Source organism: Manis pentadactyla, chromosome 4, assembly GCF_030020395.1.
Source record: "Manis pentadactyla isolate mManPen7 chromosome 4, mManPen7.hap1, whole genome shotgun sequence".
Classification (NCBI taxonomy): Eukaryota; Metazoa; Chordata; class Mammalia; order Pholidota; family Manidae; genus Manis; species Manis pentadactyla.
Window position 1 is genome coordinate 71,549,354 of NC_080022.1, and position 25,560 is coordinate 71,574,913.

The following is a 25,560-nucleotide window of genomic DNA, read 5'->3' on the forward strand; positions in this document are numbered from 1 at the left end:
ATCAGCCAATGGCCAGTGACTCAGTCAATCATGATTCTGTAATGCAGCCTTCATAAGAACCCAAGAGAAGAGCTTTTTGGTCCCTTTTTCAGAGACCTTCCACACTTCAGGAATGAGAACATTTCTACATGCCACCAACCTGGGCTCCAAGCTCCATGAAGACAGAAGCACCTCTGCTCAGTACCCTTTCCTATATATTTCTTTATCTGGCTGTTGACTTGTATCCTTTATCATATTCTTTAATAAACTGGTAAACATAAATGTTTTCCTCAGTTCTGTGAGCAACTCTAGCAAATAAATCCAACCTGAGAAAGTGGTCATTGGAACACCCCATCTATATAGCTGGTTGGTCAGAAGCACAGCCTAGTTGCAACTAGTGACTGAAGTAGAGGATGTGGGCTTATATTTTCATGGAACTCCTCTGGCCTTAATTTTCTGCCTCTGAGAAATTTTGTGCCTTGTTCTATAATATCTTAAGGCTATTTACTTCCCTGCCATAATTATAAGTCAAAGGCAAAAAAGGGTCCTTTATCATTTCATTCTGAGCCACCACAATGCAAAACTTTTACATGTAACAGAACTTCAGTTGAAGATTTGGGGGCTACCTTAAGTGCTAAATAAGGCACAACATGGAATCACATGTTAGGTCTTTTAGCTGTCATTTGATGCACCTCTACAAGTAAAAACCTCAGTCTCCTGATTTGCTAATTCTTCCCCTCCTAACTCTCTTCCTCATTTCTTCCTTTCTGAATTACTCTGGAATTCAAAATTTTCACACTCATAAAAAATTACATTTATTTAACAAGATTCATAACTTCTTAGAGAATAATTATATCTATGAGTAGCATATAAACTAAAATGTCTAGAAATAAACATTGAGAAATAGCTACCAGATTTAAGTAAAAAATAAGTAATAACAATCACCCACATTTTCTACCATGGTTCTGCCATATTCTACAGATACTATTTTAATTACCCCTTCTACTTCTAGATCAAAAACAGTAATAAATTATATTTAACTTCATTCTCTTTACCTGGATACTCAATAGTTGTTTAACAGAACAATTCAGAAGAAAATTAAACATCTTTATTCTGTTTCTAGGAAATCAGTGTTTCCAAATATTTTTTTTGTGGTAAGAATTTGTAACACACCCATGTGACACACAACAAACACTGGCTTGGGAATCTAGATTCTGGGTTTCAGTTCTGGTTTTGCCTCAGAAAATTTAGCAAATCATTTAACTCTGTTTACTCTATTTTTAAAATGGCATGGGATGTATTGGTTTTCTATTGCTGCTGTAACAAATTACCATAAACTTTATGGCTTAAAACACAGAATTATAGTCTTACAGCTCAGTAGGTCAGAAATCTGACCTGGGTCTCATTTTGCTAAAATCAAGGCGTCAGCAGGGCTGTGTTCCTTTCTGGAGACTGGTAGAGAATGTTTCCCTGCTCCTTCCAGCTTCTAGAGGCTGCCCACCTTCTGTGGCTCTAGGCCTCCTTCTTCCATCTGCAAAGTCAGCAGTGGCATCAAGTCCTCACATCACATCACTCTGACCTCTTCTGCTTTCCCTGTGACTACACTGGGGCCACAATAATAGTCTAGGTTAATCTCCCTATTTTAATGTCAGCTAATTATCAACCTTAATTCCATCTGTAACTTTAATTTCACTTTTTCACTCGAAGTAACACATACACAGATTCTGGTAACTGGGCATCATTGGGGAGTGCATTTTTGTGCCTGAATAACAGAATTATTTCTGGTATATCTAACCAAAAAAAAATTATGATTTTATAATGATGTCCACAGCAATTTTTGGAGGGAAGAAAGGGTAGTCTCCTACAGAGCTACTGAGGAGAAGTACTTCTTTTTACTATCACTGTTAAATAAGTAAGTCCTCTGTAGCAGACATTGTGTTTATTGAGGGCTCAACTTTAGTCCATCTTTTGGTGGTACTGGAAAATTTCTGCTTCTCCACGACAAGCCTCATGGGACTGCTAATCAGTTGCCTTGTTCTGGGTAAGAAGCATACATTTAACCTAAAGTAAGCCAGTTGAATTCTCTCCTGCGAAACTGAATTGTGGGAAAAAGAACCAGGCTGAAAACAGTATTTTGTTGTGCTTTGGTTATTTCAGGGGAAAATGTTCAGCAGCAACTACTATTTCAACCTCTGGAGCTGCCAGTTTCCTAAGTATGTCAAGCCTGGTTCTTCAGCTTCCTTATCCTTCCTACAAGTATCTGTATAATCTTTCAACAAATTTGTTTTGCTTTTATTAGTTATAGTCAATCTCTAGCATGCTCAATTAAATTTATATCCCGTCTTTCTTGCTTGACCTCTGTGACTGCATTTCCTGGTTCTCTTTCAACTTTTCTGACCACTCCAGGTTCCTACCACACTAGGTTCCTTTTAGGTCTCCCCTTTCTTCTGTTCCAGAACTGTCCATTCCTAGTTGCCTTTTTTTTTTCTTTACATTTTCTCTCCAAATTCAGAGCTATGGTTTTGATTCTCATCTTTATACCAAATTCACAACTCCGGTATTGACCTAACTCTATACTTGCCTGTTATTCATCATCTCCATTTAGAAGTCACACTACCAACTCAACCTCAGTATGACCCAAGTCATGCATCTCTTACTAGTTTAAAAACTATGTGTCTCTTCTTCATCCCTGACCTCTATTATCCAGTCATCCAAAATGGAAAATTGAATAAGGGAAGTCTTTTTTATTTTCTTTATATTGGACGTCTTTTTTTCTATTCGTTATGACAATCTCCTCCAGAAAACTGCATTTTCCTCACAGCATGTCAGTTATGGTGCCCTGCCTGCTCTTGTCACAGGAGTGGTCACATGACCCATACAAAGCCAATATGCATAATATATGGATATTGGGAAAGAGAGGGCATTGTTCTTCAAATTGCTAAACTGAATGGATGTAAACCTATCATGTGGAGAGTGCCTATTTGGTAGAATATAGTCAATATGTAAACAGAATTAGGGCACGCAGGTGGAGATCCATAGCCCTGAATTCTTGCATCTACCTAAACCTAAAGCCATGTCCAATCTAGACGTTCCAGTTCTTTGTTCCCAAAATTCTGCTTATTTTTTCTTAAACTAGTTTGAATGGGGCTTCTAGCACTTATATTATACTATAGTGGTCCAGATTAACCTAGGTCAAAGATGGGCTTCAACTGTAAAAACTCAGATTTCGTGAAAGCTCTTGCCCCACCTGTTTGATGATTTCACAAATTCGGGTACATTATTTTTGGTCCATACTGTCAAAAAATGCATAACACAAACTAAAATAGCAGAAATTTAGCTGAGTTTTCATAAACACACTAGTGAAGTCAGAATATCCAAAACAAGCAAACTTTTCTGAGAGATTGTATTAAGAAAGGAAACAAAGTCATTTTTTTCTCCCCTCATTTTCTTTTTTTCTTAAAATGCTTTCAGTTTGTTCCAGTTGCTATGCAAGAGAGAAGCTACAATTCCACTCTAAGACTAGCTCATTTTTGTTGACTTTGAGCGGGTTAATTAACCACACTCAACTATTTTAGTCTCCTCCCCTATAAAGGAATACCCAAAAAGATGAGTAATGAACTCATAATAAATTTGCTATTGAACAAAGGGATTAGAATTATGTCCAACAAGAAAAATTTGTACTGTACTAGATTATTTGAACTGTTACAATTATAACTCATTTACTGTAAAATTACTCCTCATTTTTGGAAGTATTATTCTGCCTTTTGCCTGATATTTAATGTGGTGTCATTTGGTTTAGGACATACAATACTGTACAACGATGAAATTACTATGTGGATTGCTAGTTATTAAAAATAATCTTAATTTTTATGATGGTTAAATAAATCTTCACTTGTACTTATTTAATGTAAAATGCAATATAAAAACAAAATGACCTGGTCATATTTTCTGGTAATTATCAAGCTCAGTTTATCTGTCCTAGTGATTGTAAAGGAAAAACAAGCACTTCTGACATATATTAATTTTGAGGGTGTTTTATTTTAAAAGAACTTGGAAATCAAGTTGATACAGATAAAAACTACAAAATAAATATGAAAAACAATTTACTAGCTTTTTTCTCACTTTCTTGCTCCTGAGTGAAAAAGTGACTCTGGGGAGAAGGGGACCAAAGGCTCTTTGTTCCTAAGCCTTAGTTTTCTCATGTGTAAAATGGGGATTAAAAAACCTCATCTTCATGAGGACTGAGATCACAACGATCTCTCACAGTGATGGCATAAAGTCTAGTGCTCTGCGATTTACCATATGAGTAGCCTTGGCCTAGTTACTTCACTTCGTCATTCTTTCTTTCATTCACTCCTTTGTAAAAGGGGGCTGATGTAATCTGCCTTATGTAGGTTTGTCGTAGAGATCAAACATGGCATGTGAAAATACTTTTATAAAGTGGTAGAAAATGTGAGGATAATTATTTCCAAAGCAACTACCACTAATGCAGTATGAAGTGCTGCCATGTTCTTAAATAAAATATTATATGGCAGGGGACTCAAACTCCTTTGTCTGTATGACTCCCTCCTTACTTTGCTTTCCTACGGAAACACAATATAGTTTACCTTTATACTTGTCTATTGGGTTATAGCAAAGTCATTAATTGCAAAGGATAGCAATTAACTCCAATTAAGACTAAATGGACAGTTAATGAAAGTTCTGCCCCCTTCTAGAATGTAAATAAACAGCTTTTAAGATACCACATAAACAACAGATTCTTATATAGAACTCTTCCAATAATGAAAAAGCAACTTGTATATAATTGCAACTAAATGACTGCGAATGTTAACTAATTCAAAATTATCTGTGAAACTATACTCTTAAAGTATAATCTTCCTTAAATCAGAACATCAGTGAAAACTAATGTAACAGAAATAAAAGTACAAGGAGAAAAGAAAAATAACTAAATATTTCCATTTTTTAATCAGTTTTCTTTAACAATTAATTTCTTAACCAATAATAAAGTTAAATTGAGAAAGGGAGAAATTTTGTAAAGCTGTTTTTTGCTTATTCATTTTCCAGAATGTAGTTATGATGTATTTCTCTAATAGCTATCAACTGTCTCCTTTGCAAATTAATGATTTACTAAACAGGTGACTGCCCTCTTATTAGATCCCTAGATTTCAAAATTATAAGGGGCAAATTATGCATGAAACCACTCTTTTGTTATTAAAGCTGGCCTCTAAAAAGGCATACATTTCAAAACTCACTCCTTGTTTTCTAGAAAGATACCCTCCAGAATAAAGTATATAAAAAAATCTGTCTTCAGTTTGGTATATATGCGGCTTAATGTGATTTACTGAACTTTCTGTGAATGTAGAGCAAAATGTCACATCCACAACACAAAAGTAAGTGTAATTGGAAGGATGTAACATTGGTGCAACATTGTTACCTGCTGACACAAAACCTAGTCCAAATCCTTCCTTCTCTATTTTTATATTACTTGATCTAATGGAAACCCAGAAAACAATACAGTAGTTCCCCCTTATTTGCAAGGGATACGCTCCAAGCTTCTAGTGGATGCCTGAAATTGTGGATAATATGAAATGCTTTATGTATTATGTTTTATCCTATACAGACATAACTATGATAAAGTTTAATTCATGAACTAGGCATAGTAAGAGATTAATAACTGATAATAATTATAACAATATAATCTAAGAAAAGTTATGTGAATGTGATCTCTTTCTCAAATCTTATTGTACTGTACTCTCCCTTCTCATGATGATGTAAGATGATAAAATGCTTAGGTGATGAGATGAACAGAGGTGAATGATGTAGATATTGTGATTTAGCATTAGGCTACTACTGAACTGATGATATGTTAGGATAATCATCTGCTTCTGGACCACGGTTGACCTGGGACCATAGCTGACTTTGGGTAACCATGGGTAACCTCAGGAACCTGAAACCATAGGTAACCCTGGGTAACTGAAACCTTGGAAAGGGAAACTGCAGGTAAGGGTGTACTACTGTTCAATACATTTCCCCAAGAAGCAAACTCATTGTGTATGTACCTTTTTAAGTCAATGGGATTTCAAATGGAAAGTAATTTACCACTCCATCTACAGGATTTTGATCAACATGGACAGAAGGTCAGACTTTAGAGGCCAACTACCTAGACTCAAATCCTGCTTTGACCAGATAATACCTGTGACACCTGGGTAAGTTTAAGTTCTCTAGGTCTCAGTTTGCTCATAAATAAAATGATAGTAAAATTACATATCTCTTTGGGTTCTTGAGGATCAAATGAGTTACAACTTGTATAGTACTTGGGATACAGTATACCTGATTGGGGGTAAAATTGTAATATTTCCATAATATCTTAATAAAAACTTGATTTTTAGTGCATCTGCATATCAACAGTTCCTCAGGGGGTGGAGACAGGTTCATCTCTGTATCAATGGGTAATCACCTGGGCAACTAGGGTTTATCTGAACGTGAGAGGTGAGGCGGAGTGCTGGTTTTGCTTCTGCCGGAGCAGTAAAGAGAGACAGCCCGGACTGCAGTTTGAAGCAATAAGTGGGTTTTAAACTTTATTTCTCCCTTTGACTGATTTCGGTTTTAGAGGTATTTTAACCCAGGATTTCCTCTCCCCAGATTTCACTGATATAGATATTAAATTAACAAAATTGGTAATAAAAAATAGCATAAAGAGCTTACTGAGAACCTTCTACAATTACTACTCTGTTTTTGTCTGTAATGAAAGATAACATATTTTTTAAAGGTCTGAGAATTGCCTGTTTGCTTTCAAGTCAACAGGCATCCATTCAACAAACACCTATGCCCCTGTCTGGTACCTTGGTCTCTGCCCCTGGGGAAGTTAATCTTTCTACACTAATTTGGAATAAATGCTCACAGTGCAAAGTTCAAATATATTAGAATGCCACATAAATTATCCAGTAAGTAAAGCTATCTGCAAATTCAAATGCTTTGTAAGATGTATATTAATAAAAACGCAACTACCGATTGGGAAAGCCTTTATTTTGACATCTACACAGAAAGTTGCTAAACAGAATGCCGCACATCAAAATCCGTGGGCGCGATCCCGCAAAATCACCGAGAATGAAAAGTGCCCTGAAAACACTAAGGGCTGCCTAACCACCGGGAGGGCCACCTGGTGGGCTCCGCGAATACCTTAATCTCCGAAGTAAAGAACGGCTCCGAACTACGACCTCGATCAGAGACGAGGTCCAGATCGCTCCCGAGGCTAAAGTTGACCAGTCCACACAGCCCGAGCCGAAACCAGGGGTAAGTCCTTCTACCCGACGGTGCGGCTCTCCTGCCGGTGGGGCTTGGGGAAAAGTAGCCTTTGAGTGGAGCCGCCGCGCTACCAAGCACCGAGAAAGCTACCCGATCCCCGGCACTGCCGCTGCGGCCCCGACCCAGGGCACAGGGGACGCCAAGTCTCAGAGGCGCCGGGTTCCTTAGAGATTACGGTTCCTACGCCACACCTCGTATCTCCGGGACGCGCTCCAAACGCAAGCCAGGGCGACAGCATTCCAGCTCAGCGAGCCATGGAGGTGCCTGACAGGGTTACCGAGGTCCGCCTCCCGAGTCCTGGCTGCATATCACTTCCGGCGCGCTCACTCGGCCTCCAGGAGGAACCGGAAACAGGACCGGGAGGGCGGGGCTGGGGGGAGGGGAGTGTCTGCCCTCTGCCGCTGCGGTTGCCGGGCCTGAGGAGTTGGCTGAAGCCCTTCCGGGAGAACTGGCCTGTTCTTCCTGCCTGGACACCGGGCGCAAGCGTTCGGAGCTGTCACCGCTCTGACCGGTGCAGCAGCGGAACTTGCCTTAGCCTGTGGAGCAGCGGGCACGGCCTCAGGCCCCCTTTCCCTACCTGACCCCTTCTTTACATCGCTCCAGTCATGGGGAACGCGGCGACCGCCAAGAAAGGCAGCGAGGTGGAGAGCGGTGAGTCAGGGGCCGGTCTGGGTACCTCCGGGCGTGCCGGCGGGGCGTCCCGAGTGCCTCCGTGGGTCGGAGGCCCGAGGCCGCGGGCATGGTCCAGGCCTCGCAGCGGCCGCCGGGAGCCGCTTGAAGGCGGCCCTGGGGACCAGCTGCCTTCCTCCTCCTTCCGCCGCCCCCCAGCTCCGGCTGGAGGGCTGAGGGCCAAGGGCCGGATGGAGAGAGCGAGGGAGAGGAGCGGTCGCTGCGATTCCCTTTATTACTAGGGCGAGGGGGACTCACACATTCTGGAGCACTTCCCCAAATACGGTCTGGACAAAGAAGTCCCTTGTACATCCTAGCCCTCGTCGTCTTCCTCAACCACCTCTTTGGGAGCCACAGGTAGTGCTGTGGGTAGAGCTGGCTCTTTTCCCTCCATCACTTTGGTCCAGCTCAGTCTTATCTTAAGGTAAGAGGCTGCTAGTCTGCCTTCCGCAGGTGAGGTTTATTCGGGGTGGGCAACTAGGTTTTAGAGATCCTTCGTCTCTTCAGATTAGGAATGGAAAATAGACTAAGACTTAAAAGCACTTTATCCATGAAAAAAGAAAAGCAAGGCAGGTTTGCCTTTTCCTGAGACAGTAAAAAATCTGCTACAGTGTATGTAAAACTTAAAGGTCACCCAGTGGAAGTGTTTCCAGAATACAGTGGATTTCTTCTGAGAGCTGAAAGTGCAAGCGCTCTGCACTTCACGAAACAGTAAAAAATCAGGAAAATTGAATTTCTGTGTGACTGTATAGCTTAATAAATAGATAGATAGATAGATAGATAGATAGATAGATAGATAGAATCATAATGGTTGTGAAAGAAAAATTGATTTGTCTTTGTCAGGTTCATCTCAGATTTTAAAATTCAGAGTGACAAAATAACAAATGCCATTTGTTAAATCACCAGGAGTAAATGGCATCTCAGCACTTAAGGAAATGCCTGTTGGTTTATTCCAGTTTGCTTTATATAATATCATTTAGTATTTCTATGTTTCTAACATATTTTAGGTTACTTTTGTAATTTAGTATGAAAGAAATACCTTTTTTTCCCCCTGAATCAATAGAACAGAATTGATTTGGAAAAATTTAGTCATTTTTGCTTAATGTGAATAATGAGATGAGGTTATATGGTTTATATTTCACCAGTAAGGTGTTGGTGTTCTGGAAAAGTTTGATGTACTCATAAAAATTACCAGTGAACATATTTCTGTATGTGATCCAGAGATTTTTAAAAAACAATGTAGAGCTAGTACTTCAGTTATCTTTTTAAAAGTGCACGATGTATAACTGTACAGAAAGTATAAAGAATGTGGAAGGTGTAAAGCATTATTTGTACCTGATGCCTTTTTAACTTAATGATAAAACATGGGGTAATTATTTTACAAGAAATGCTTGGCAGTTGAATCGTGTTAGTGATTTTTATTAGCAAGTGCTGGCCTATTCAATGTTGATATATTAATAATAATAGATTTTTCTGTGATCTGTATATATTTCTGTTACTAAGTTACCAAAGTAATTCTCCTATAAACAATACTGATTTGATGCCCTTAGCTATGGTATAATCTTGGATTATTTACAGAAAACAGAATGGAAACTTTTAAATGTTTATCAAAATATATTTAAATTATTCCTATGAATGAATTCTTTCCTATGATTTAACTATAGTAACAGGCTAGTTCTAGAATATGTTAGCCAGCTTTATGTGTAAGTTTATGCATGGACTCTAAGATCATTAGAATAGTTTGAATAAATGTTTTGAAGTGATCCAAGAAAATAGCAAGTGATGTCTCATAGGCACAATTATTTGAAATGTCGCATAGTGATTATTGTGAATTTTCATTTGCAACAATGTTATCAGATACATGTTGCTGCTGTTCTAATAGTAAGAAACAAAGAAATTTTATTGATATATCTTAAAACTTAATGAGAAAACTTTTACCATCATATGCCTAACTGTTCTATTTTTTAAAAATTACTCTTGAAAAGATATGCCTTTCAAAATTTGAATGTATTGTTTAAACTTAAGGTGATACATAAAAGCGTAAACTTTTAGAAATGTAAGCGATCTTAGAGATCAGCCTGTATAATCAATCATTTCATTTCAAAGCCAGAATCTGCCTGTGAAGAAACTGGAGTTGAGATTATGCTATTGATGATTTCAGAATAAGGAATAGAATCAATCTGGTATCCTGACTCCATTCTGCATCACTTGATAATCAGCTAATGCATACATTTTCAAAATATCTACCAAGTGCGCTTAGTTTCACTTGGAGATCCTGTAAATAAAATATCAAGATATTTACTAACTACTATGAGAGAAAGTGTACATGAAAAGGTTAACTGAAAAGCAAAATAAGATAAGTGCTAACATTATGGAAAGTGAAATTAGAATTCTGCCATCTAGAAATAGGAAAATGTTTGAAATGATGATTAAAAAATATCAGGTTGATTAAGATTTGAGTTTTAGTTAGGACTTTGCCTCATACAGGTGACTATAGAGTTTAGTTCTAAAAAAAGTCCAGAAGAAGGAAGCTGGACATAAAACTGTTTAAGAAAGGTCTTGGTTAGTTTTGATTATCTGTGCCTATGTTGTACTCTCTTGGAATATATCCCTCCATTCTTCGAATAAAACATTTTCTGGGATCACACTTGAGAGCTGAAGCGATTTCATTCTCATCGTCACAGTTTCAGGAGATAACATTAAGTTGGGTAACTATTCTACTGTAGTGAAGTAAGAAATTGTATTTACATGCCTTTAAACTTAATAAAAGAGCAATTCTTAATCATTACATGCCTAGCTGTCCTGTGTATTTTGTAAAAATTACTTTCAAAAATATATGTTTCAAAATTTGAGTATAGTTTTTTAAACTTTTGCTAATACACAGAAACATACATTTTAGAAATATGGGAATATAATTCTCTGAGAAGTTTTGAACTTGTCATTCAAACTTGTTTTACTTATTCAGTCTTTTGCTTTTTACTTTACCTACAGTCATCAACATAAAAAAAGTATGCCACTTATTTTAACATATGTGGGGATATTTTGTTTATTTCATTTTTAAAAAACATTAGATACTACAGGTTTCCTGTGGAGCTTTGTGTTATTACATTCTCCTGGCAAAATTATTGAAACCTATAAGTGAAGTGTTGGTACAGAACTGGGTGTAGATTCTCCCATGACTGCAAGTAGTAGAGCACCATGTAACCTATTATTTACAAAATGATCTTTGAATGTTTTTCAGAGTATTTCTCTACCTTATTAAGAACTTAAAGGTTAGTAGAAATTAATCAAAGGAAGTCAACAGTAGACTAGATTCAACCCAAATGCAAGTTTGGTAATAACTGGCATTTTTTGAGGGCTTACAATGTGCTAGGTTCTCCATGTGTTTTGCATACCTAATTTCATTTAATCTTTTCAGTTCTATGAAGTAGTTTAGTAATTTTTTTTCTTTTTATAGATGAGGAAATGGAGGCTCAGTGAGCCAAAATGCCTTGCCTGAGGTTGCACAGCTAGAAGGTCAAGGAGCAACATTTGAACCTAGGCATCCTAACCCCAGAAGCTGAAATCCTAACCACTGTGCAGAGAGCCTATGTAATTAATTGAAAAGATTATTCTAAGATATGAAGAATAGCTTAGACTTTACTTTGTTTCAGTTTATTATCAATTATAGATAATTTTGATTGTTTTCAACAGTGACTTTATTTGTATATATTACATATCTTAAATGAGAGTTATTTTCCTTCTACTATTCTCTAAATTTAATTTCCTCATCTGTAAAATGAGGGTGAAGGATTAAATTACTTTAAAAATCTTTTCAGATTCAATAGAGTATAATTTCAAATTAAGCCATATAAAATTAATTTTGTATACTTAAAGCCTTCAATACTGTTTGTATTTATTTTTCTCATTTATAAATGTATGTTCCCTTCCTGTTAATCAGCCAGCCAAAAAACTACTATTTGAACTTATATTGCTATTTTAAAAGTATCTAGAAATTTGCATTTTGCCATAGTTTAGAATAGCACTGTCCAATCAGACTTTCTGCTATGATGGAAATGTTCTATCTGTGTTGTCTAATGCAGTGGCCACTAGCTGCATGTGGCTATTGTGCACTTGAAATATGACCAGGGAGACTGAGGCACTGAATTTTTAACTTACCTGTGGTAATTAGTGTTTGGTATATTGGACAACACAGTTTTAGAACATAGCTGTCTTTACGTATAATAAAATGCCAACTCATCATTCTGTCATCTTTGTAATTTGTGGATCCTTACAAGTGTGTGTAGATGAACAAAATGCTGGATTTACCTTTTCTCATACTAGAAGTTAACTTATTTCAGAAATATTTTCTCCAAATAAACATTTAAAAACTTTGTAAACAGATTATTATAGTTTAGTAATTTCTATGTAACTTATAAAATTAACTACAAAGTTAATTTCCTTATTGAACTCTACTAAAATTAAAAATTTTTAGTTTTTAATATGGCATCCCAGTCAATATATTTCATTGATAATTTTTATACATTTAAATGTTGATTAGGAACAGGTTTAGTCACCTATCTTACTCATGTTTTTAAACATTCCACACTCATACATTTTTTAAAAGGAAAATAAGTAGCAGATACTCGTTTCAATGCACTAGATTGGCAGAAGTACTTGGGAATAGTCTTCCTTGGGTTGAAAAATAAAGGAAAAGTCAGAACAAACAGCAACATGATTTGGTCGATAAATACATATGATCACTCAGTTCCATGATTCTGCCATTGGATATATCAGATAAATTATTGCTTTTCATTTCAGACAGCAAGATAGAGATATGAAAGACAGCTTAGAAAAGTTAAGCCATGGCTGAGTGGCAGAAACAGCATGTGAAAAGATCCTAGGTAAACCAGGATTACTGCTAAGATCCTGTCAGATAGTCAGGAGTTGATCATAAATCACTTTGATATTCTATTAAATTAATAAGATAAAACAATTAGTATAATTTACAAAATTGTCTATATACCTAGGTGATAAATATTAGTATACTTTTGTGACCAAATATCCTTGGGAGAATAAATCTTTAAGTTTTTAATTTAAAAATTAGGTTAAATAGAAAAATGTAGGATTTATGGGAAGTAAATATACCTAGGTCAGTATATTATTATTTTGATTATTTTATCTTAATTAAAAAATATTCATTCAAGGGTATTATATCTTGTTCTTGTATTTGTTCATTTATTCATTCATTCCACATAATTGAGTTCCTAGTATGTGACAGACTCTATGTAAGTCTATGGGAATAAAGATTGAATAGGACACAGTACCTTCTCCAGAGTGCCTATATTCCAGAAAGGGGAGACAGACATGTCAACTATTTAATGGGTTAAAAAAAAACTGTTATAAATGGTTTCATAAAAGTTCAGTGGGGAACTGATGGGAAGTATGCTCAGTTCCACTGGAGTGGGAAGGGTGAGATTTAAAAAGGATTTCAAAGAGGAGTTAAGCCCTGAGCTGAATATTGAAAATGGTAAAGGTTCAACAGAGGGATTACAGGAGAGGGAGTATGTTCTGAGTAGAGGGAGCACAAAGTGAGCAAAGATACAGAGGAGTGAAACAGCATGTCCTATTCAGGAAAAGGAAGCAAGGAAGAAAATTTAGAGGATAGAGTTGTTGGTAGGAGAGAGGGAAGATTGTCTGATGAGACTGAAAAAAAGGGACAGAGGCTATACAATGGAAAAGATTTGAATTTTATTCTATAGACACTAGGGAGCCATGTAGACCTGGAAATAAGGGTGTGACATGATAAAATTCGGGCTTTAGAGAGATTAGTTTCGGGCTAATATGAAGATGAGTCACTATGGAAAAAGTAGAGTGGAGGCAGGAAGGTCAATCCTAGGTAAGCCACTTGAGTGAGGGTCTGAAGGTGGTAGAAGTAGGGAAGCAAGAAAGGATCTGAAATTTGAGAAATTAGAAAAATAAAAATTAGTGGACTATACTTCATTGATTACATGTAGGTAATGAGGAAGAGGAGAAATTAAGAATAACTCCCAAGTTTGTAGCTTCTTTCCATTTGTAAATAAGTTGTGATGCCAGTAATGGAGTCAGCAAGTGAATACAGAAGAGGAGCAGACTCGGGGTTGGGGGGCATACTGAACTCGAGGTACCTATGGATGGCATTTTTGAGAAATTATATCTGATTTGTTGTTTTATATGTGGATTGTTTTTATTCTTCTAGCCATGGGGGTTGGAGGGGGGAGGACCTTGGATGGTCAAGGGCTCTTTTCAACATTTCATCCTTACTTTGCTTCCCTTTTTAAGGACACCTGTTTAGAAACTGTAGAACTAGAACATCTCATATAATTCCTGTAAATTAAGAACTTTAGCTACTAAAAGTTTAGCTTTCTTGGTTTGTTTTAAAAAGAGTAAAAGCCAAAGCACTGATGAAAGCAGTGTACTTTTAAATAAATGAAATTATAAAGTCAGATAATATATTACCTTCATAATTAATATATGCATAAATAACATTTGCATAAGTTATTGATCTTTGTAGTCATGTAGAATAGTGAATAAAACATGTAAAATACTCTACCAACACATAAGTACTAAGTAAATATAGAGTCCTTTAAAATATATATTAAAAAGTTAAGATGTACTTTAATAGTAAGAACATGAACTTAGTGTAAGAAAAATCTAAACTCTGTTTTCTAATACATTCTATTACTTCACTTTTGACAACTATTTTAATGTCTCCAAGCTATACTATAAAAATTGAGAAGAATGGATTTAATAATAAGGCTGTGGTCTTCTCCAGCTTTATAATCCAACAACTCCAATGTATTTATTTAAAAAAAGAATGTACATTTAAAAAGTAGTAAGATGGGAATAAATCACAGAAGATTCTCATAAAATTAAGTGGGAAGTGGCAAATGAGCTCAGTGTGAACCAATATAAAATAATATATCAGGAAAAAATTTTGATCTGTAATTAAAGAATGATAATATCTGAATTTTGACCTAAGAAACAAATTTATGAATCACTGTATTAATCTTTGAAAATATTCTTATGTTCTACTACAAGTAAAGGGGCCATCTAAATGTTGGTCATCAGGGCAGTGTATTGGAAATAAGATATAAAACATTCTACTCTTAATGTAAAACCTTTAGCGTCCTTTGTATAGTTGTGATGTTCTGTTATAACAGAGGCAGAGAAAATTAAGATCAGAGGCAGCTAATAGGAATAAGAGAATAGTAGGTCTGTTGCATGAGGATAAACTAAATTCTCCAATCCAAAAAGGTTATGGCTACATGACTGAAGTATATAAATAAATAAATAATACAGAAAGAAAATCTGGGATTGTTCACCTAAATTTTAAACACTAAAACTTGTAGGCATTCCTCAAAATTTATAAAAGAGAGTTGAACAAATAAAAGAAAGTACAGTAAAAATCTTGATAAACTAGGTTTAGAGAATAAATATATTTAACTTCTTAGTTATTTATATTTAAAGGTAAAAACACTTGTAATTATATTCAGCTAGTATATTTTAGCAATTTAAAAATTGCTAGAAAATTTTAATGCTTTTTAACTCATTTATAGGTTTTGTAACCTTTTCAGCCCCTTACAACTTCCAAAACAGTCATCAGTATTAGCCAGTAGACCTTTTTCTTACCAATATTGAGGTGTATTACTTTAATGCAAATAATAATTTTTCCTAATATGGAGGCATAGCTTAAATTGCTTTAATTGACATTTAAGTATAGCTTACATTTTTATATTTTGATCTGTTGTAATTCATCTATCTGTACTTTTTTTTATTTCTGAGGGTTGAGAAATAAAGAGTTGCCTTCATGTAGTTCATAGTCTAGTGGAAGATTTAGATAAGTAAAAGCATAATCATGAGAAGTTTCTAGGAAGTGTAGTATGGGATGTTTCTTTTGGTAATAACTTGGTTTTTCATTTTTTAGTTATAACGTAAATTAGATTCAGTAGTGCTTTGTATTTATGTGACTGATTTTCTGAATCAAATTTGGGACTCTATAAATTTTATAGAGAGGAATGCACTAAATGACAATTCGTAGTGATGAATGATGCACTAGTACATTGGGTACTAGGGATGCCTTAGGAAATACAGTGTAGATGCCGTATCTTTATCTGACAAGGTATAAAGCCCCAGGCTTTATGGTCATGGTTTAAGGTTGTGTTCCCTGTTGCCTACTGTTCATATAATGGTAACTTTTCAGTAACTTCTGAAACTTGTTTTCTTGTAAAGCAGCTGTTGAATCTAAACTTTTAAGTCCTTGGTAAATCTGGACTTTCCATCTAGACTTTGTCCTAAAAAAATTTAAGTTATTGTCTTGAGATCACATTATTTTAGGTTCCTACTAATAAAATGAGTATTCAGTTTCTATAGCACTTGTTCTTAAGTAGATAACCAACCATAGCATCAGCAGACCATTGTGGCATGTGAGCCACAAACTTGAGAGAAATATTTATACAGATATTACTTCTTTTGTAGGAGCCAGTTCTGCTGACAATTTAGATACTCTAGTCCAATCCTACCTAGCTCAGCTCTCTAGTTGAGTAGAAGCCATGAAAGACTAAAATGGGGAAGAATACAAATCTCTCTTTTGGCTATATTCTTGAGGTTATTAAATAAGCCACATAGTTCAGCTGATAACATAATGCAGAGATAGAACATTTTTTTGTCATTCATTCAATCCATAAATAGTCATATTCTCAATCAGTTCTTATTGAGTGCCTACTATGTGGTGCTAGGCCATACCTGCAGACATGTGAATAAAAAGACTTGGTTTCTCTCCTTAAGCTGGGAGACAAGTACATGCAGATATTTATGATAAATTATACAAAAATAATACAAATTATACAATGATACACAGTACCTGAGATTGATACTGGGATGGAAATACAACATAGGAATTTATATAGGAATAAGTATAAAATTTCTAAGATCATCTTGGGAAATAGACTATTACTGATGGAAGTAGAAACTGGCTTTGAGTCCCTTTGGGAGATATTTACATCTGTAATTGTAGTATTTTCACTAACATTGATTTCTCAGCTGCTTCTGCCACTACACATTGTGATCTGTAAAGGCAGAGACAGTATCTGTCTTGTTTAAGTGTTTTAATCCCTAAAATTTGGCATAGTTCCTGGCTCATAGTGGAAGCTAAACTCATGGGATAATTAAATGGATAAAAAAGTCAAGCCTCTTTTAGAAGTGTTTACCTCCACACCACCCTCCAGTTAGGAGGTAATTTATAATATATTGACTGTTTGGGCACAGTATTGATTTACTTGATAAGAGGATGTCAGTTTTCCTCTCAGCACATAGTTTATTCAACATTTTTCTATTAAATTATATCACTTTAATTGGTAAGGAGAGGTTAGTTTCAGGCTTCAGGTAGGAAGACACTGGATTAGAAAAAAATACGCTCCCAATATCTTGAAAAATCCTGTCTCATTTGAGGCCTGCTATGATCTGAATATTTGTAGCTCTCCAAAATTTGTATGTTGTAATCCTGACTCCCAAGGTGATGGTATTAAAAGTTGGGACCTTTGGGAGGTGATTAGGTCATGAGGGCAGAGCCCTCATGAATGGGATTAATGCCCTTATAAAAAGAGGTTCTGGAGAGCTCCCTTGCCCCTTCCACCATGTGAGGTTATAGTGAGACCTTAAAGTGAGAAAACAGCTACCAGTGATGAAGTGGGCTCTCACCAGACACCAAGTCTGCCAGCACCATGATCTTGAACTTCCAGCCTTCAGAACTGTGTGAAATAAATTTATTTTGTTTATAAGCCACCTAGTCTATAGGTATTTTGTTATAAGCAACCCAAACACACCAAGACAAGGCCTCTACCATTCAGCTGTACCACTGTTCCCCATCCTTCCTGATCTCATTTACCAATCTCTCGCTCACTTCTCTTTATTCATCAGAAACGTTGACACCTGGTTCGCGAGTTCCCCTGGTTCTGTATTCTAAGCCCTGCATTTATCCTGGGGATTCTGAATTCTATGTGCATGATCCAACCATTACCATTGCATTTCAGTTCCTTTTTCATTTCAGAGAGCATTCTCACCAAGAGCTTTGTCATATTCACTAACTGCTCTAGCTTCAGTGTGGCACATCATTCTCTGATCACAGTGTCCTCTCCTTTTTGCTTTCTCTTTAAATATTCTCACTATGATCATTCTTTGTGACAACATCTCATCCACTCATCCATCAGTCCTTTCACTTTGTCATTTTTGTCATTTCCTTCTTAATCAGTTTAGATTATGTGATCCCCAAAATCCCTTATACTTTTGTATTTTTTTCTCATCTTACTGATAAAAGCCTGATAAACTCAACCATCTGTTTTTTAGTGCTTTTAGCCAGGAAATAAGCATTTCTACAAAAAGCCACATAGATGGGTACTATAAATTCAACCTCAAAAGGGCTGTTAGCATGATCTGGCAGTTTACGACATTTCTCTAATCAACTCTGTCATAAACTCTTCACAATTTCTATTTCATTCCCTTCTCTTTCCACTTCTGAAATCCCCAATTGCCTCTCTTCATTCTTTTTTTCAATTTATTTTTTATTGTATCTTCATTCTAAGCAATGATCTTGCCTACTATTTTGCAAAGAAAGTAAGTTGTCATACAAGAACCTTTTCAACTCCCTTCTATCAAACATCTATATCCTGTATTTTAATCTATCTTGTTATTCTGTTACAATAGAGGAGTTGTCTTAATTTATCTTGGTACATCACATATATCACTCCTATATTTATCAGCTTAAAGCAAAGACATTTATTTTGCTTACAAATGTGTGATTTGGGTAGAACTCTGCAAGTCTCATCTCTGCACTAATTGACAGCAGCTAGCTGAGGTGGGGCCTAGAATAACCTAAAGACTTGCTCATTCACATGTCTCATTGTTATGCTCACTGTAGGTAGTTGGAACCTTAGCTGGAACTTTTAGCTGACACCTACTCATGACCTCTACATGTAGCTTGGACTTTCTTAGAACATTGTGGCTGGGTTCTAAGGATTGGGGGAGAGCCAGGTGAAAGCTGTATCACCTTTTGTGACATAGCCTCAGAAGCTAAATATTGTCACTTCTATTGCATTCTGTTCATTAGAAGCAAGTCACTTAGATGAGTCCATATTTCAAGGAAGGTGAATTAGATTCTATCCTTTTGATAGGAGTTAAGAGATACTGTATATCTTTCTCTGGAGGCCAGTCCCTGTATAATTACTTTGGATACCATCCCCTTCATCTTTCCCAGGAATCTTATACTGTTTTGTATTCTTCTCTTTTATATTCAGCCTGTTGTGTTTGTTTTAAAAATGTGCTCCCCTGTTTTTCTTTAACTTAATGTTTTGCTTTTTAACTCTACATTATCTTCCTTTTTAAAATCTCTCACCTATTAAAATCTACTGGCCTGTGATTTATAGTACATGCCCCATTTCAGTTGTCTTTGTTGTCCAGGCAATGTGTTGGGTAAAGCATGAGGCTGAGATAAAAAAAAAAAGGGTGGGAGGGAGAAAGTGTTCTTTTTTCTCTTCCTGCTGTGTTATAGTTACTTAAATCATGATTCAGAGAATGTAACCTACACTTAATGCAGTTCAGCTTTTAGAATACTACTAGTTTGAAAGTAGTGGTCTGCCTGTATTTCAGTATGTTACAAAATAAAAACATAAAAAATGTTAAAATGAGGGCAGGACAAGTGGCTGGAAGTGTATGTAATGAGATAATTATAATGCTTGGCCTTGGAATTTATGCCTTTTAAGGAGGAAAAAGAAGATATTAGGGTATGAAATACAGTGAAAAGGATAGGAGATCTTGGTAAGGCCTGAAAATTGTTGAAATTGAAATATTAAAGAAAATGAGCTAAAAACATGGTTGTCAGAGAGAGTACAGAATAACTTTTAAATAAGTGTCTAAGGTAGGGTTGGGTGGGAATGTTAATATTAAATGGATATAGAAATTAAATTAGAAAAGTTGGTCTATATGCATACTCAATGAGTATGTATTTAAATGAATTACAAGTAGCCCAATCTTTGTAGAGTTAAATATAAGAACTATTCTCATATGTACAAAGTACTCATTAGAAGTTCTATTAAAAATATTAACAAAGCACTTAAGATTTTTGATTTTTAACTATGTAATTTTCAGATAACAAGACTATATTAAATATTTTAATGGCATGAGTTTTCAGTTAGTGGTATATAGCTAAAGACAAAGTAGTATGTTGGTTTGTACTTACACTACAGTTTAAATGTGTATCTCTTCCTTGAATCTAAAAATATTCATACTCGTATAGTTAAATAGGAATGTATTTTTCTCTGAGAAATATAGCTTTTACTAGTAGCAAATCTAAATGTATCTAATTGAGAAAGGAATAGAATTTTTAAAAAATTCCCTCTCCTTTTTTAAAAAAATTAATTAACTGAATATCTTTTGAGAATTTAGAAGCTTGCTACTTCAGTGGTCAGAGGTTATTTGCCTGGGCTCTTAATAATAGTAACTTGGTGAGATCCAGAAAGTAATAAAAGTGTTCTCAAAGAGGCAATAATAGATGCATTGTTATTTTCAAAATTTTTCCTAGTCTGCAAAATGGAGAGAGTGCTGAGTCATAAGATTTATAGATCATATATGATGTGTTTCTTTTGGCTTCTAGAAGGTGATCAATAAATAGTAGGCTGGGCACATTCTTTTAACAACTTCTCTGAATTGCCAGTCAATGGACAACTGGAAACAGCAGATTAATCTACTGGGGTGATGTTATATAAGGTTTGAGGAGCTGATTTTCATTCATATCCTGGGGATCATCAAGAATAAAAAGATAAAAATTCAGGGGGAAATTTTAGAGTTACCCATAAAAATTTTTTAAGTTACATAAAACAGCATATATCATTTATTTCTCACAATAACCCTATACAGTAGATACTATTATTACCATTTTTTCTAGTAAGAAAACTAAGGCTTGGAAAACTAAGTCACACAGCTAGTTAAATGGCAGAGTTGTATATGATGCAAACTTAGACAATCTGATTCTAGGCCCTCTACTCATAATCACAGTGTTATACTGCTCCCCTAACATGAAGGTAATTTTCTTTTAAAATTTGTGCATTTGAAACTGTCCCACAATCCAAAGAGCCCTTGGTAGATCTATCTACCTATTCATCATCTTTTTAGAATATGACTTAGCTTTACCTGTATGCCAGTCAGTACTACATGTATAACTCCTTTAATCTCCACAGCCCTCTGAGGTAGGAACTATGATTGCTCTTATAAGAGGAAATTTAAGAACAGAGAAGTTAAGTAAATTATCCAAAATCACATGGTTAGTAAGTAGTGAAGCTGGGATTAGAACCCAGATAGTCTTTAGAGTCTGCACTTTTAACTATTATTCTAACCGGCCATTTGTAATAAACATACTGACTTGTACTTTGTTTTTTGTTTTGTTTTTCATTTTTATGTCATGAATTTTTCCATGCAATCAGATATTATTCTGTAGGTTTTTTTCCATTCAGTATGTTGTTATTAAAATAATAACATTTTTAATTCTTCCCTTCAACAGTAGCCATTCTGTACTTCTAATAGTATTAATTAGTTTTGCCTGTTTTATAAATATAATCATACAGTATGTACTCTTTTGTGTCTGCCTTCTTTTGCCTGACTAGGATTTATCCCTCTGGTTGAGCATTGTTGGAAATTGTCCATTTTCTTTGCTGTATTGTTTTCCATTGTTTGAGTATATCACAATTTATCTATTCTGCTATTCTGCTCTTGAGATGTGGTTAAGTTTCCATTTTGGGGCTATTATAAATGGTGCTGCTGTAAGCATTCTGGTGCATGTATTTTGGTGGATATTTATGTGCATTTCTATTGAGTGTATACCTAGTTATGGGCATTCAACTTTAAAAAATACGATCAAATAGTTTTCTAAAGTGGTTTTACCAATTTGCATTATTACCAGCATTCTTTAACAGTTTCATTGTTCAACATTCTCACCAACTTTTAGTTTTTCCTTTCATTTTTGCTTCAGCCATTCTTGTGGGAATTACAGTAACATTTTTATGACTACATAGTATTCCATTGTATGGATATGTACTATTTTTTTTAAAAGGCAGCTCCTATTGTTGGAAATTTAAGTTGTTTCAATTATTTTTTTGAAAAAATACAAAGTGTTGAGTCTAATATTCTTGTAAATTTTTTAAGACTTCTGATGTTATTTTGCACAATTGTGTGTATAGTAAACCTGAGTGTTTCACTGAAACATTACAAGAGTGAGTTATAACTTTTACAATTCTAGTTATTCAGCAAAAGACAGCATCTCATATTTTTAATTTAAATTAATTTTATATCCAGAAAAAGTTGAACTTTGTTAATTGCTAATCTTTATATTTTTTAATAACCTATTCATACTCTGTGCTTCTATTTCCATTGAAATATTTGTTAATGTCTTTATTACCACAATCAACCCTTTTCTGGCTATATGCATTCCAGACTTTTCCTGCTTATTTTTCAACTTTAAACATTTAAGTTTTTAGGTAAATAAATTTGTATTTTATAATTATTGCTTTTGGCGTCTTGCTTTAAAAGGCCTACTTGCACTCATTTGGTATCTTGCTTTAAAAGGGCAGCTCTTCCATTCTGCTGTCTTCTTCCCTTTTGTGTGTACGTATGTGTGTATATGAACATACATATCCATATGTACTCATATTCAAGTTTTTCCCACCTGGAAAATAATATGAAAATATAGACTTACTCCCTCTATGCATATCATCTTTTTCTGAAATCTCTTTTGAAACCAACTTCTCAATTAATAGGCTAGTTTTATAGCTTCCACTTTGTTACTTTCTATTTGTACTTTAAATCCTCTTAGGTTATTTCTATTCCTACCTGATTTGGCAAGGTAATCCTAGAGTTGTTTCTGTTTGTGAGCTTTTTCCTTTATGATAAAGTATCCCTACTCTCTAGTGTTTCCTCAAGTGAGTCATCCACTCAAATACTTCAAGTACTGCCACTTCCTATTACTTCTTATCTTAGTGACCAACACATATCTTTCTTCTCCAGGCATATTTAATTTTTACTGGATATGTTCCCTATAAAGTCAAATTAAGGAAATTATCTTTTCCCTAAATCTGTATTGCCTCTTTAGGTGAAAATGGGGAACTTCCCTAGTTATGTAAGCTGGAAATCTTGTAGTCATTCTAGATTCTTTCATTTCCCTTGTTCCCTGTCTCTCATTGGTCACTGAGTCTTATCAATGATTTGTCCCCTCATTTTCAATTTCAGTGCTTCTACTTTAGTTTAGATTTTCATCATCCCTCTCTAGGATATCTAAAATAGTTGCTTAACCAGTCTCCCTGCCTTCAGTTTTCTTAGCATCTCCCAAATCTGATCTGGTTACTCTGTACTTAAAATTATCATGCTTCATTGCATGTAGGATAGAAAAATTCTTAGCATAACAAGTAAGGCCTGGCATGATTTGGGCTCTTTATCTTGTTTGATTTTCTTCCTATCACTCTTTTTAGTACTTTTTAAGACACAAAAAAACAATGTTATTACTATAATTGCATTGGCATTTGTTACTAACTTTAACACCCCAAATTGTAGTATTCAGAAGTGTGCCCTAAATACAAAATGATTCTGTACTGCTAGCTAATGTTTATTAAGATATTACAAGTCAATTATTTTTATTATTTTGAGCAAAACAAATCAGTCTACCATTGGAAAATGTATTGGGTTAATTGAAAACTAAAATTTATTCTATCTGCTGTTTCCTGCTTGGTATTATTTATATTAATATTTTTCACTAGTATGGCTAATCTCTTCCATTATTTGAATTTTATAGAAATATCTCAAAGGAATTAACCAAGGATATAAATAGTACCCATACAAAATTACCAATTTCTTGATTAAATTTTACTTAGTAAATAAGCTATTTTTTTAAGCTATCATTTCTGAAATTTACCCCCATACTTTTCTTTCATAAGGCCTTACCCCTAATATTTTCTGTCTGAAAGTCTCTATCATTTGTCCCTTTGTCTGATTAACCCTTTATCACATCTTTCATATTTCATTTATATTGTTTATACTTTAGGAAGGTGTTCTCTGATCTTCCCACTTTGATTCAGTTCTCCTGTTACATGTTTTCGTAGAATCATGCCACTTTTTATTTCTTTCCCATTGAACTATAATGTCTGTTTTTGCTTATCATTGAAATGCAGCTATTGTGCTTGGCAAATAGTGGACACTCAGCAAATACTTGACTAGATGAATACAGTTTCTTGATAGGCAAACAAGAATAGATCTGAAACATTTTTCAGAGAAATGCTTGTTTTAAATATAGCTATAACAACGTAGATGTATCTAAAAATGACTGTAAACTGTCTCTACTGATCCTGTAGAATGACGTGCCAACTGACATTCATATTTTTTATTTTGTATTTATTTCTAAATTAGGATTAGGAAAATAGCCATCAGAATACTTTTGCTTGATAATAAGGAAGATGAATTATGTTCCAGGAGATAATTACAACTATGTACTTGAACTTCAGGTGAGGGTTTGTTTGTTACATTATAAGCAATGTTGTGATAATAAACTAATATTGCAAGGGACTCTTGTGAACTTGACTCAAAGACACAAGACTAAATGGACATTTTGTGGAATTGAGAATATAGTGGTGTAGTAATGAGTATCTATTGGTGGTGTTGCCATTAGTATTGGAGGTGAGTGTCCATTTCACAATAAACAGTGTCTTAAGTGGATTGCTTCTCAACTACGGCTTGCCTCCTTTGGTTCCTGCCTTAACTTGGTTTTCCAGTCTTCCTAACTATTCTACAATGTACCCATCTAAGAAAGTCCTTTTCTGCTTAAAAGAACTAACATCAGTTTTTGTGTGTGTGTGTGTGTGTGTGTGTGTGTGTGTGTGTGTTTTTACAACAAACAACCTGACTAATATACGTCCTAAAGGCAAGCCTAATTCACATGTCCTCCCAGGAAAGGCAGCTAAATATCTTATCTGTATGCATGTCTTATAGGGCTCCCAGGAAACCACCGAAAAGCACTCTTAGGATAGATAGTTAAGCTCTCAGGCACAGGAATCAACGAGTATTCTAATTGATAGTTTGGAGAAATGTTTTTGCATAGAAGAACTCTGAAAGACTTCTCCAAATTCCTTAAGAAATGAGATTGACAGAAAATATTTTCAATACATAGAATTGATAGAATTAATATCCAGAATAAAAACATTTTTATAAGTCAACAAAAAGATAAAAAATGAGAAAGATAAATATAGTAAAAGATATGAATAGATATATTACTGAAGATGAAATCCATATGATCAATTGACATAAAAAGGATTTTACTTCACTAGTAATCAGTGAATTGTAATTTGAAATGAGATGTCTTTTTTTTCATTCACCAGGTTTACAAGGTGAACAAGTTATACAGTGTCATGTGGCAAGCATGTTGAATGTAAGTTAGCGTAGCCACTCCTGAAATAATTTGGTTGTATCTATTAAAGCTGAAAATGGATATAAACTATAACCTAGGAATTACCCTTTTAGGTTTCTTCTGAATAGAAACATTTATACATGTGTAAAAATAAG

The 25,560-nt window shown here is 34.9% G+C and overlaps 1 protein-coding gene across 1 annotated transcript in view; it reads left to right on the plus strand.

The window, feature by feature from the left end:
- Positions 1 to 7,660: 7,660 nt before the first annotated feature.
- Positions 7,661 to 25,560, plus strand: part of PRKACB (protein kinase cAMP-activated catalytic subunit beta) — a 112,061-nt gene continuing 94,161 nt past the window's right edge. The window contains exon 1 of the mRNA XM_036890129.2: positions 7,661 to 7,935. Coding sequence (XP_036746024.1) covers positions 7,890 to 7,935 — 46 coding nt within the window. The 5' untranslated portion in view covers positions 7,661 to 7,889. The remainder of the gene's footprint in view (positions 7,936 to 25,560) is intronic.